This window comes from Suricata suricatta, chromosome 10, assembly GCF_006229205.1.
Source record: "Suricata suricatta isolate VVHF042 chromosome 10, meerkat_22Aug2017_6uvM2_HiC, whole genome shotgun sequence".
NCBI lineage: Eukaryota > Metazoa > Chordata > Mammalia > Carnivora > Herpestidae > Suricata > Suricata suricatta.
In genome coordinates, this window is record NC_043709.1 from 36,705,190 (window position 1) to 36,719,032 (window position 13,843).

The window sequence follows — 13,843 nt, forward strand, 5'->3', positions numbered from 1 at the left end:
TGAGGGTGTGGAGAGACGGGCACCCTCCTACACTGTTGGTGGGAATGTAACCTGGTGCAGCCGCTCTGGAAAACAGTGTGGAGGTTCCTCAAAAAACTATCCATAGAACTCCCTTATGACCCAGCAATAGCACTGCTAGGAATATACCCAAGGGATACAGAAGTGCTGATGCATAGGAGCACATGTACCCCAATGTTCATAGCAGCAATGTCAACAATAGCCAAAACATGGAAAGAGCCTACATGTCCATCACCTGATGAGAGGATCAAGAAGATGTGGTATATATATACAATGGAGTATTACATGGCAATGAGAAAGAACGAAATATGGCCATTTGTGGGAAAGTGGATGGACCTCGAGGGTGTCACGCTAAGCGAAATAAGTCAGGCAGAGAAGGACAGATACCATATGTTTGCACTCATAGGTCTAACAGGAGAACAGGAGAAAAGTAATGTAGGACCAGGGGGAGGGGAAGAGGGAAAGAGAGTTGGGGAGAGAGAGGGATGCAAAACTTGAGAGACTATTGAATACTGAAAATGAACTGAGGTTGAAGGGGAAGGGGGAGGGAGGAAAAGAGGTGGTGGTGATGGAGGAGGGCACTTGTGGGGAAGAGCACTGGGTGTTGTATGGAAACCAATTTGACAATAAAATAAAAATAAAATAAAATAAAATTCAATAGAGTCACCCAATCAGAAGCACCCAGCATAAATGCTTAACATTCCTAAGGGCAGGCCTAGAGATAGAAGCTATAGATAATCACTTATTGCTTAAGGCTAGTTACACCCTACATGAGGGTCCTGGGTCCACTCTGTAATTGGTTAATACTCTAAATATTGTGATTGGTTCCCGCCAACACTCTAAACAATGTGTATGGTTCAAGTTGCTGCCAATGATGTTATGCGATAATGATTGGATCACTGTACATATGTCACAATTTCCTGTAATTCCCCCTTCCTAAACCCCATAAAAACCCTGCTCAGCCCTTGTTCGGGGCTCTCAGCAGGGATCCACTGCACTGGTGAAGTCTGTGAGCCGGAGCTTAGGCCCGGTGAGCTTATAAGCCCGTAATAAAGCCCTTTGCTTTTGAAAAAAAAAAAAAATTCAATGGAGGGAACATTTAAATCAGTCTCAGTTTTTAATTCCAACTTTTTTCCAGAAGTTCCCTGAATTTACTTGGAAGCAAGCCAATTTCTCAAAGGGTACACCTGGTTGAAGGGCAGTCCCCAGCCTACCAAAGTGAATGCAGACTGGAGAAACTAGCTACTTCCCATGGAAAGTAATTACCTAATGTCCCCTAATGATAGCATAGCTTTCTTATTATAGTCTAGAGAGGATGCTACAAGGAAAATTCATATGTAGTCAATTTGTGGATCACAAACAAGTCGTGAAACAACTTGATGTCATTATGTAAAACATAGTTATTTAAAGAATATTCAAGTTCAAATAATCTTTGATTTGCTTACAGTTCTCTCCCCTGTCCTAAATTTATCTTTACAAATCTTCTTCCTCTGTAAAACAGAAGGAAAGAAGAATACTTAGAGGGATGAATGTGTGGCATTTAGAGTTTTTAAAAAGACAATTTTTCAGCAGATCCAGGGTTCTGCCTATTAAATATTATTAATTATTTTCTTATTTTCAAAAACATACAATAATATTTTCATAAAATAACATTGCTGAAGTTTAGTTTATAAACCTGGATTTTTGTCTATTTCACTGACTCTGTGAATCTAAAACAATTAATTAAACAGCTGATATTTAATGCTTAAAGTTGAAAATTATCTTTTCTTCAACCAATTGAGGCATGTGCATAATTTTATTTTATTGATAAAAATATTTATTAGTTTACTGTCTACAAGATTAGCTTTGATTTTTACTAAACCAACACATTTATTTATTGTTAAAACAGTTTTTTTCTTTATAGTTTAGCATTTGTATATAATACACAAATTATCAGTTATAATATACATTTCCTACAGTTATGTCCACCCTACACTAGATGTCAGAAGTTGATGTTCTAGTTCAGTTTCTTTACTAACTTTCTCATATCTTTTAATCTAAACATCCTGAATAATGGTTTCCTCAGATGTAATATGAGAATAGGGGCAACAGTAATTTTTTTTGAGCACTAAATGTACTTCTACAACAACATTATAGGTGGCTACTGCTAACATGTGTTTCTTTTTAGTTAAGAACATATAGGCTCAGAGGAGTCATGAGCCTTTGCAAGGCCATATGGCTGAGAGGTCATAGAGCTTGGGTTCAAATCCAGACACTCTGACTTCAAAGCATGTGCTTCTGTCCACGATAAATACTATTTTCTTACCTTGTCTTATAGGCATGCTATGAAAAAAGTCTTATGTATTCATAAATTAATGTAAAAATTATTAATTTATCAGTGAGTGCCTCCCAATTTCAACTTAGAGATTCACTAAAGGAAGAGGAAGTGCATCTAGAAGTACAGAAGAAAAGTAACTGGAGCAAGATCTTAAGTTCATTCAATAATCATTGAGGAAAAAAGTGAGGAAGAGGTGCCTTTAAACATATGGTCTGGTTGAGAAAAGGAAAAATGCATTTCTAAACCACCCATTATATAGGTCACGCATGAAAACTATCCAGCACATACACAAAGGTGAGCTACGGCATGCATGTGACATGTAAGGTTGTTTAATTAGACCAGTGGTATTTCATAGTCTTCATAATCCCCTTCACATGTTACAATACATCTTCTTTAAAAAGTCATTGCTATCATTTCATGGAAATATAAACCAACCTGTTAAAAGTGACAACTGGTTCTTTTCTCCTCCTACCCACCATCCCCTCTGTCTCAGTTGATACTAAGAATTTTAAAAACAAGGCAAAGAGCAAAGGGAAATAAAAGAGGGAGAGAGAGGCAAACCAAGAAACAGACTGTTAGCCATAGAGAACAAACTGATGGCTACCAGAGGGGAGGCGGGTGGAGGAATGGGTGACACGGTGATGGGGATTAAGGAGGGCACAGTGTTATGATGAGTCACCACGTTGTACACCTGAAACTAATGTCACACTGTATGCTAACTAACTGGAATTTAAAATCATTTTATAAAAACAAGAATTAGGTAACTTTCCACAGATATCTAGAAACGTGCTTTGTTCCTAAACTTCATTTCAACTTCCTCAGTTCAAAAGGAAAAACCACATGTATCTATCAATCGATTGATGGATAGATTTGATTGCAGACAAGACCCAGCCTACTCTTAAAGCACTGAAATGCAACTTCCATTTGAATGTACTATTAAATAATGATACTTTCATATAAACTGAAAGGATGGGAAAAGTGTAAATACAAAGTGAAACATTTTAGGAGCAAACATTGTATCTCACCTGATTCTTGAGTTGTGAATTTTACTACATTACTATATTGATTGCCATTTCCGACTTTCGTAAAGGCAGATATGCTAACAGAATAGGTGCTGACTGGTTCCAGCCCCACAAGCTGGGCTTCAGTGTGAACGCCCGAAACATTCTGGAAGGCAGAAAAAATTCTTTGTCATGATGCATCGCCAAAATTTGTAACTGAAAGAAATATCTTATTACATTGAAGTTATGCCTTCCATATTTAACTTATGATTTAATAAGCATGGGCATTTTCAGTTAAAGTAAAACAAATACTAACCTCTTTTTTTTTCTTTGTGCCACAGGGAGTAATCAGACCAGGATACTCTGAAGAATCCCAAAATGGCCATGTTTTTAAATTTTCTTTTTAACTCTAGAATTTTGTAGCTCTAGCTGTCACCCTGACACTTGGAATTATATACTGATTACTTTCTTTAAATTTGCAAAAATTGAAGTCTATAATTTAAATCAAACCTATCTGTGGTCAGCAATAGTAGATTTTTCTTGAATTCATCCAGAGTCATTTAAAAAAATTTTTTTGATGTTTATTTATTTTTGAGAGAGAGAGAGAAAGAGTGTGAGTGGGAGAGGCACATCATGAGAGGGAGACACAGAATCGGAAGCAGGCTCCAGGCTCTGAGCTAGCTGTCAGCCAGAGCCGGATGCGGGGCTCAAACTCATGAACCGCGAGATCATGACCTGAGCCAAAGTCAGATGCTTACTTGACTGAGCCACCCAGGCACCCCTAGAGTCATTTTTTAATACCCAGTGACATTCTTTGTAAAATAATTTATTCATTAGCTACTTTATGCTAGGCATTAGGAATACAACATATTCTCCTCTCTCATGAAGCTTAAATTTTGAGTTTTCCCAGACAACTCCTAAATTTCTAATTTTACCCAATCTCTCAGGAAAATGAAAAAAAAGGAACAAAACAATTATCACAACTGCTCAAAAAGGATATGCTTTCTCACAGAAAAATTTACCATTAAGTATAAAGTATTCATTCAAAGATAATTGTCATAACTGAGAGATCAGTCAAGACTAATCTGTTACCCTTACAGAAAGAGAAGACAACATCTCCTATAATGGTATAATTTAAAAAATACTGCAGTTTAACAGAACCAAAATATAAACCACTTTGACTTATCTATTCAACATTTCAGTAGCAGAAATTTAGCAAGAATACTACCTCACAGGTCACTTAAAGTATATTTTAAATTAATATCCCAAATTATTGACATACTTTAGGGACTCATTGTATTACACTATATCCTTTCATTCTTCCATGCTTATTATTTATAAAGAATACTATTAGATAACCAGAAGGTTATAAAGATACAAATATAAGATATATATGGTCACTGTCATCAAGGAATTTTTATATTAATAAAAGAAATCTACAAACAAATATTTCCTGAGGAGAAATAAGACATAATGCAGGTAAATTTTGACTTGGATTAGGAAGGGCTTGTATCCAGAGCAATGACTGAACCCAAAATTATAACAAAAAATGTGAGAGCAGCTTATTATATAGTGACCAGATTTACATAAGAGTAAAATGTAAGAGGGAGACATGAGTAAAGAATATTTCCAAACATATTTTAACAGAACTTTTTACAGAATAAACAATTTCTCTCTATATTTGTGAGTGACCGAAGTTACCAGAAGACCTGGATCTAACTGATTCCATGTGGACCCACTGGATTGACTATAATGGCAGGAATCTTTGGAGTGGTTCTGGAATTATTATGCCTCCACAAACCCACATATAATTTGAAAGGATAAAAAGAAAAAGAATAAAATAATAGAAACTGATAGGACGTAAAGGGAGGTGAAGACCTAAGGAAAATCAGAGAAAGCTAAACAGAGGGAGGAAAGCACGTAAACTAGACCTTAGTAAAGGAAAACAGGTGGCATGAAGTATATTCAAAGGAATTTAGAAGGCAATAAAACTATGAAAATTGACGGAGGAGAAAACAGGTGTAAAAAGGAGTAACTAAAAGTAGTAAGTCAAGAAAAACTATTCCTTCCACCCCAAAAGTATTATATTTAATACTTTATGGTATCAAGATATGTTTGCTATTAGCAACATTTTAATGGTAACATTTCCACTGAAAAATCAGGAAGTCTAAGAGTCATAACTTATTCTCATATTTAGGTAAAGGTATACTGTCCTTTCTTTAGTGCTATGGCAATGCTAGATGGATTTTTAAAAATCTTTTCTTAATGAGGTATAACACAACAATAGCTAACACATTTATCATATGCTGAAGATTATTCTAAATGCTTGATGTAGATTTGCCCTTATAATTCTCACTTTTTAATGTATGCATCCATATAACTCCAATTTTGCACTTCAAAAAACTGAGTCAGAAGAGGTTAAGCAGCTGCCTTAATGCTACACATTAAGTCTCAAAAAATGTTATCGCAGTAAAAAAAATTATTGCTTTTTCATTTCTGATATCCATTTCTCAGTGACTTATACAGACAAAGCAAATAAAAAATGAGAAAATGTTAAGATTAGACCAGGGATAGATAGTAGAGGCCTAGAGATTTAGCATCATTAATGGAATTTCACACTTCTGGGGAACAGATTCCATATTTATGAAGTACTATAATTCAAATTCCACTCAGCCCATCAGATTTTAAAGTAATGTCTTGATTTCCAGAAAGAAAGTCATTGTTCCTTATGCCATAACCTTAATCACTGCTTTTGATTTTTACTATTCACTTTGCAAGATACACATGTTATAAAAATGTTTTACCATCAGCAATAAATTGTAATGTATATAATATTGGGACAATGTTTACTGCAGAGGTTTTTTTTCACTCTTCTTGCTGTAACTAAATAAGAGCATTCCAGTACTTCATTGCCTTTGGGGAAAAAAGTAGAAACACTTTTTTAAATAAATGCTAGTTATGTAACATTTTGGCAATTAAATGGTAGAAATCATACAAGTTTTTTGAGATCCTTTGTTATATCTGTAACTTGGGTGCTTTTCATTGATTCTAGAACCTAAAAATGGAAAAGGGAAAGAGTGTTCAGTGTTGCAAACTAATTAGCATTGAGAGGAAAAGAATAATGATATATTTAAAAGACCAATTAGTGTGGGATTATATTCTATCAGGCAAGATTAGCAGAAGTCCAGTAGAAATACTTTTCTTAAAAGGTTAAAGACATTCACTTGGTATATTTCTAACATCTAATAGAAATACATTGCTTTTAAGATAATAGCAGTTGTTAAATAGTCTGAAAAAAATTACTATATACTTTCCAGCATTAATAAAATAATGTAATTATTTGTTAACTTGCAAATATCTAGAAGTTGTAAATTTTATGTAAATTGCTCTACAAAGTACTCAGCTTCCATATCTGACAAATGTCTTCTGTTATTTCCACAAACATCCTTACATTGTAAGAAAAAATATTGAAAAGAAGGTCCTTGTTTAATTTGAAGCAGTCCATTTTCCTCTGCATGTCAAATGATTTTAATTCAATTTCTGAATTTTTAAATTAACATGTATTATTATAATTAACCTACCTTATAAAATATAGTATCAGTTTCATGTTCATGAATTTTTAAACTATATATTTTAACAATACCGCCTGGAACAGGACTTGGGCTCCATGTCAGCCACGCAAAGTCTGAAGTGTAGTTGATTAAAGTCAAATTTTGAGGAGGTGCTAAAGGCACTGCAGGAAAACACATTATAAAACTTATATTCATAACACTTTTAGTAAATGATATTTAATAAGAATATTATCGTGACTCTAGCTTCTTGAAGACATTATTAGGAAAGATTCCTAAAATGATCACATTTCTGAAATAAACAGCACCAATAGCTATGTTTTTACCCTTGAAACTCAGTAGTTCCAAAGTAGTTTTAAACAAGCACATTGTTCTAAGGCTTGAATTTTTAAAAAATGTTCAGCAACAAGTAGATGAATAGTTGTAAGCCTGTGACAAACAGATAATTGAATATCTTTTCATTTTCCATGCTGTTCCTTAAAAAGAGAGAGAAATCATTTGAAGAGGTTTGGATTCGGGCTTACCTGACTCATCTGTGTAAAAGAAAAGAGTACTGGAAGGACCAAGTCCTTTTATAGTTCTTGCGGCAGCAAAAAAACTGTATAATGTAAATGGTGAAAGTTCTTCCAGTATTAGATAGTTATCAGAAGTAATGAAAGAATAATTTTCATTTGGTCCTTGTAAAGTTAAATCATAACTTATTATTGCACCATTTGGTTTTACTGGGGGATCCCATGACAGGAGAACTGAGGTAGAGGAAAGGTTTTTAAAAGTGTTGATTATTGGTGAAGTTTCTGGGACTATAAAAGAAAAAAAGAATATTAAATGAAACAAAAGAGAATTAGCATTAAAAAGAAGAGGCTTTAGTAATAATGGGACATTTTCATTAGCAGATCATTATTCTAATTTTAAAAAACATAGAGCTTATTATGTTTATTGAAAAGCTAGTTGCTTGAGAACAAATAGACTCTATAGAATTATAAGAATAATGTTTTCTATCAGAAAGCAACGTAAATAAGAAAACAGCTTAATAGGCAATAAAAGGGTCCAGCCTACCATCTTCTTCAGTTTTGATGTGTAGCTGGGCAGTATAGATATCAGAGAATCCCTTTTCTGTTGATGGAGTGATTTTTAATATATAATCAGTGTATTTTTCCAGATTATCAAAATATATGCTTCTGTCATATGTAACGAGAAGGGGTCTCACATGGCGAGGAGTCTGCTGCAGGCTCAGAGAAACACAGTAGAAGACTAGACCATTTGGCTCAGACGGCGGGCTCCAGCTTACATTTATTGCAGTTGATGAAATGGACTCGTAAGTTAGGTTTCCAACAAACCCTTCAGGTACTATGGTAGGTAATGTGCAAAATATAAAAATTATCAGTCACCTTAAATAAAACTGAAGTAAACTGACAAACTGAGGATAACTGTTGAAATGCATCTACTATATCATCAGCTCTTACACTGTTTAAATGCAGATGTAATAAATATCATCTATTATAAAATAGCATTACAAAATAATTATATAAAAATGATTCAAAATATAAACCTGTCATCTTTAATATGTGTGAGAACTGCTTTATATGATATTCTCTTTTCTTTCTTACAACATGGTGATTATCCATGTATATATATATATATATATATATATATACATATACACACATGTATGATTATCCATGTATATATATATACATATACATATATATGTCTGTGTATATATATTCAGATATTTCAATATTTTGATAATTTATATGATCTAAGTAGTATTTTCAGTTTCTTTCTTCTAAAGATTATCGTTACTGTACATATATCAGATCTAGGACCTTTCACCTAGAACAGTGCACAGTATTTATTATTCATGGTTCTACAGTAGTCACTGATAACACTTACAGGCTGGTGAAAATATGGGGAGATATCTGCATTTAAAGAATGCCTGAAATGATATTGACCACATATCGCATTAAAAAATTTACTTTGCCAAATACTCTGCAAGCACATTTTCACGTCTTTTATCATCTTATTCTGTTGATCAATGTGTAGACTATTAAAAAGGTTGTTCCAACAACAAAAGCATTCACTCATACATATTGTGTCTGTCGATTTGCAATCTTCAGACAATAAACACAGAATCTTAATTCTCAGCAGAAGTTTAGGTCAATACCATTTCTCAATAAGAGACTAGTCTTTAAGAAATAAATGGACTCCAGAAACAACCACAAGAAGAGGCAATGATTTATGGATCATTGTATTCTTGAAGCTGAAACCTAAAACATCAAGTGCCTCAACCATTATAGTTTTCTGAATACTCAGAAACAGGATACTGCTGAATCTGTATACAAAAAACTTCTAGAGTTAGAAAAAGTAAAGATATTCTGAGATAGAAGTCAGTCAAAAACATAATAAGAACAAAGACGCTGTATGGGGTCCTATGGGGATTCAAAGGCTGACGTAGAAAGAAGTTGCTAGATTAAAAGAAAAATCGTTAGATGAAAGCAAGCGGACAAGCACCATCCATGTATGCAACAGTATTTTTCATGCTTACAACTGGACACCTGTGACATCTTTTAAAGCAATAAAAGGCACAGAAATTTCATGAATGGTAGCAGTTTCCATAAGTAGAAAAGGCTGTTTTATTTAACAGTTTTACAGTTATATTAAATGCATTTCCAAACTAGTTAAATGTGCCTAAATAAATTACAGGATTTACTAGTAATATATACAAATAGAAAAAGGTTCTGAAATAAAGTATTAAATTAAACCTTCTAAAGATTAATAAACGCTTTTTGTTTACATACTGTCTTGATCTGTGTATACTTGAACTAGGTCACTGCTTTTATTCCCATTTCCAACTGAAGTACTTGCTGTCACCCAAAATGTATAGTAGCTGAATATTGCCAGTTTATCTATTATTGCAGATACGGTCATATTGTCAAAGTCATTGGTTACTTCATGGAGTGTAAAATTCTGAAAAATAAACATATTGTTTTAATTGCTCAGAATGTAATTTTAGTATACATGATTTCAAATAATTTCAAAATAATTATAATCTGTGAATTGGCTATCCCTTTTTATTTTAAAATGTTAATTTTTGAGAAAAATAAATGTAAAAATTTTAGTGCAATAATTAAACTGGAAATATGTGTGTGCTAAAAGAGGACTAGGTGGTAGCAGTTTTAATCATAAAATTAACATACAGAATAGGAACGAGGGGAAACTTCCAGCTTACGGAGAAGGCCCAGTGGCCAAGTTAAATGCTACAACTGTGCTAATCAGTGTCAGTTTTCCTTATAAAACTTTCAAATATTTTTCAGAACCTTTATACTATATTTTAATAAGTTTATGAGTATTACAAAAACTTTGATTTTTTTCTTCCTATTAATGATGAAGAAATTATGAAAGTATTCACCTCTTTCTCTGAACTCAAATGGTTATTATTCATTTTAATGGGGCTTTTTCCCCCCTACAATCATGGGGAGAACTGGGAAGTCAGATAGATGCATTTTCTTTATTATATATGGAGTAAGAATAATTTAAAAATTTTTTTGTGATTCCTACTTATATTTTTCCTAAGGCATTTATTGGTAATGAGGGAATTTACTTATGCAATAATTTCCTTTCTGATCATATTTTAAACACAAAATACACAGTCAAAAATATCAATTCTAAAATAAAAGAAAACAGACTTAAAATTATGTAGGAAATTGTATGAATAAATCCACTAATAGTATGGATATCCATATTATTAATGTAATGATGCCAGTCTACATCAAGAAAGCTCAATCACTCCAAACCATACAAAGCTTTTAAGCATCCTATAAACCTAAATTTAATTCTAGCAGAGTAGCTCTCAATAAATCATCAAACTCAAAGATTTTCCTTCCTCAACTATAAAATGGGAATAATTATTTCTACTTTACAGAGAGATTCTAAGGATTAGATGATATGAAACACATAAAACAATATCATATCTGGCCACAAAAAATAATAAATGGCAATTAGTTGACTAATATGGAAAACTTACAGTAATTAATTTGTCTGAAGTTTACAGTTAGGATGTTTGTATAATGTATCAAGACATTAAATACAGCAAAGTTTTGTGGGGGGTTTTTTAATGTTTATTTATTTTTGAGAGAACAAGAGAGAGAGTCAAAGTGCGATCTGAGAAGGGGCAGAGAGCCAGGGAGACAGAATCCAAAGCAGGCTCCAGGCTCTAAGCTTTGAGCAAAGACCCCAATTTGAGGCTCAAACCCATGAACTGTGAGACCATGACCTGAGCTGAAGTCAGATGCTAAACTGTCTAAGCCACCCAGGGGCCCCAGTTTTGTGGTTCTTTTGCCAGTATTTGGTGGAGAGGATGGGAAGAATGAGTGTAACAAAATACCTACCTCAATTTTGTGGTTGCTTATTTTGGGACAGATAAGTTAAAACAATATAACAACCCCACAAAAATATGGTCTGTAAACTTTAATATCTTTCAACACATCTATTTTAAACAAGGAACAACCAGCTTACATAACGTATCTCAAAATATTAACGTAATTAATTATTTAGCCATTTAAAAAGAAGGAAATCCTGCCATTTGCAATGAAGATGAACCTTGAGGACATAATTCTGACTAAAATATGTCAGACAGAGAAAGACAAATACCATATGATTCCACTTCTATGAGGAATCTAAAACAAGCATAAACCCAAAAACCCAAACTCACAGATACAAAGACCAGATTCGTGTTTGTCAGAGGGGTAGGATGGGAGGGGGTTGGCAAAATGATGAAGGTGATCAAAAGGTACAGACCTTCAGTTACAAAATAAATAAGTCATGAGGACATGAGGATGTGATGAAAAATATACTAATATAGCTTTTTGGCATAAATTTTAATTTTTCTTTGTTATTAAATTTATTCTGATTACCTATCACCTTGATGACTATTTAGAAATGAATTATTTTGAATCACCCAGAAGCCATTCCTGATGGATACGTGTCTTAGCATGCATAGATATGGACCAAATTTGGAATTAGATCAATTATCCATATGATTATTTCAGTCATTTATTTTAAAAAAAGTCTTTCAGCTCAAATTACCTAGTTAAGACTTGCCACTTTGTGTATATAAATGCAGCCAGAAGTTATTTAGTAAAAGCTTTCAAATTTGATTAATCACCCAGTATTCATTTAGCATTTTTTAAATATAATAAGACACTATGTCAGGTACAGGAGGAGATATGACATAAGTGGGTGAAAATGAAAATGTAGAAGAGTTAATACACTATACTAAGCCCAAAGTACAACAATTGAAAGAACAATGGGAACAGAGAGATTAAATTCCCCAAATTAGAAGAAGGAGAAATCACTTTCCCACAAACTCAAATGCTCCAAAATTATAACTGAGTATCAAAAATAATGTTGGTCGCGGAGGGGGGGGGAGTCAAGATGGCGGAGAGGAAGGGAGCTCTGTAAATTTCGTCTGCCCCATCTATCGAACTGAGAAGGACATTACTCTCACCTGCAAGAGCGGAAGGAGAAAATACAGACTCCAGAAAGAAGACAGCCTCAAAGATACCTGAGTGTGTGAGTGTGAACTGGGGAGATTGGAAAACGGGCCAGCCCCAGACGGGCAGGGGAGGAAGGAGACCCAGCCCAACACAGGTCAAGCGCGCAGAGCCCGAGAGACAAAGGGAAAAGAGAAACTGAACAGGCTCATAGTACTGTCTCTGGGGAAGAGATAAAGAACGTTTAACCGTGCTCAGAGAGAAACTCTCACTCCGTATATAACCGCTGGGTAGCCCAAATCCCAACCCGGGTGGCACAAGGGAAAGAACAGCTTCCAGCCCTGCGCCATCCTGGAAGGGATTCGGGGGAGTCAGCGGCCTCAGCGGCAGCACCAGGGGGACTGACTTTGACCTCAGCTGCAGGAGTGGGAACACACACCTCATTTCCACGGCGCATCTCACCTCCAGCATTGGCTGCGTGATTTCCAAATCCCGGGTGCCAACAGGGAAAAAATATCCCCACCCCTATGCGATCCTGGCAGGGTGTTGGTGGCGGTGGAGGCCTGGGCTCGCGCTTCCGCTGCAGGAGCCCGTAGCTCATTTCCGGCAGCGCCCTGCGCCTCGGGCAGCAGCAGCGAGAATCCCAGCATGACCAAAGAGAAACTGATCCCTCCCCCTAAGAAGCCAGCCACCAAAGCAAGTACATCTCATCTGTGGTAGCATAAAAGTGCATGGACTAGGACTTTGAACCAAGGCTGGCCTGGAAAATACAACTTGGCTCAGCTGTGGCACAAGGAGATCGGACTCATTAGAGTGGCCTACAGTACATAGTTCCAGGGGAGCTTGGTGTGACACCATTTGTTTATAAATAGTGTATTGTCAAATTGGTTTCCATACAACACCCAGTGCTCTTCCCCACAAGTGCCCTCCTCCATCACCACCACCTCTTTTCCCCCCTCCCCCTTCCCCTTCAAACCTCAGTTCATTTTCAGTATTCAATAGTCTCTCAGGTTTTGCGTCCCTCTCTCTCCCCAACTCTCTTTCCCTCTTCCCCTCCCCCTGGTCCTCCATTAGGTTTCTCCTGGTCTCCTGTTAGACCTGTGAGTGCAAACATATGGTATCTGACCTTCTCTGTCTGACTTATTTTGCTTAGCATGACACCCTCAAGGTCCATCCACTTTCCTACAAATGGCCAGATTTCATTCTTTCTCATTGTCATGTAATACTCCATTGTATATATATTCCACATCTTCTTGATCCACTCATCAGGTGATGGACATGTAGGCTCTTTCCATGTTTTGGCTATTGTTGACAGTGCTGCTATACTGGGCAGCAGTATAAATGGGCAGAAGACATGAACAGACGCTTCTCCAAAGACGACATCCGTTTGGCCTACAGGCACATGAAATGATGCTCAACATCACTCATCATCAGGGAAACACAAAT

The 13,843-nt window shown here is 35.3% G+C and overlaps 1 protein-coding gene across 1 annotated transcript in view; it reads right to left on the reverse strand.

Annotated features, from left to right (window-relative positions):
- Nucleotides 1-13,843, reverse strand: part of PTPRQ (protein tyrosine phosphatase receptor type Q) — a 194,975-nt gene that overhangs the window by 116,656 nt on the left and 64,476 nt on the right. The window contains exons 20-24 of the mRNA XM_029954974.1: nucleotides 9,704-9,872; nucleotides 7,962-8,252; nucleotides 7,430-7,705; nucleotides 6,918-7,069; nucleotides 3,361-3,502 (exon numbers count right to left, since the gene is read on the reverse strand). Of these exons, the coding sequence (XP_029810834.1) occupies nucleotides 3,361-3,502; nucleotides 6,918-7,069; nucleotides 7,430-7,705; nucleotides 7,962-8,252; nucleotides 9,704-9,872 (1,030 nt within the window). The remainder of the gene's footprint in view (nucleotides 1-3,360; nucleotides 3,503-6,917; nucleotides 7,070-7,429; nucleotides 7,706-7,961; nucleotides 8,253-9,703; nucleotides 9,873-13,843) is intronic.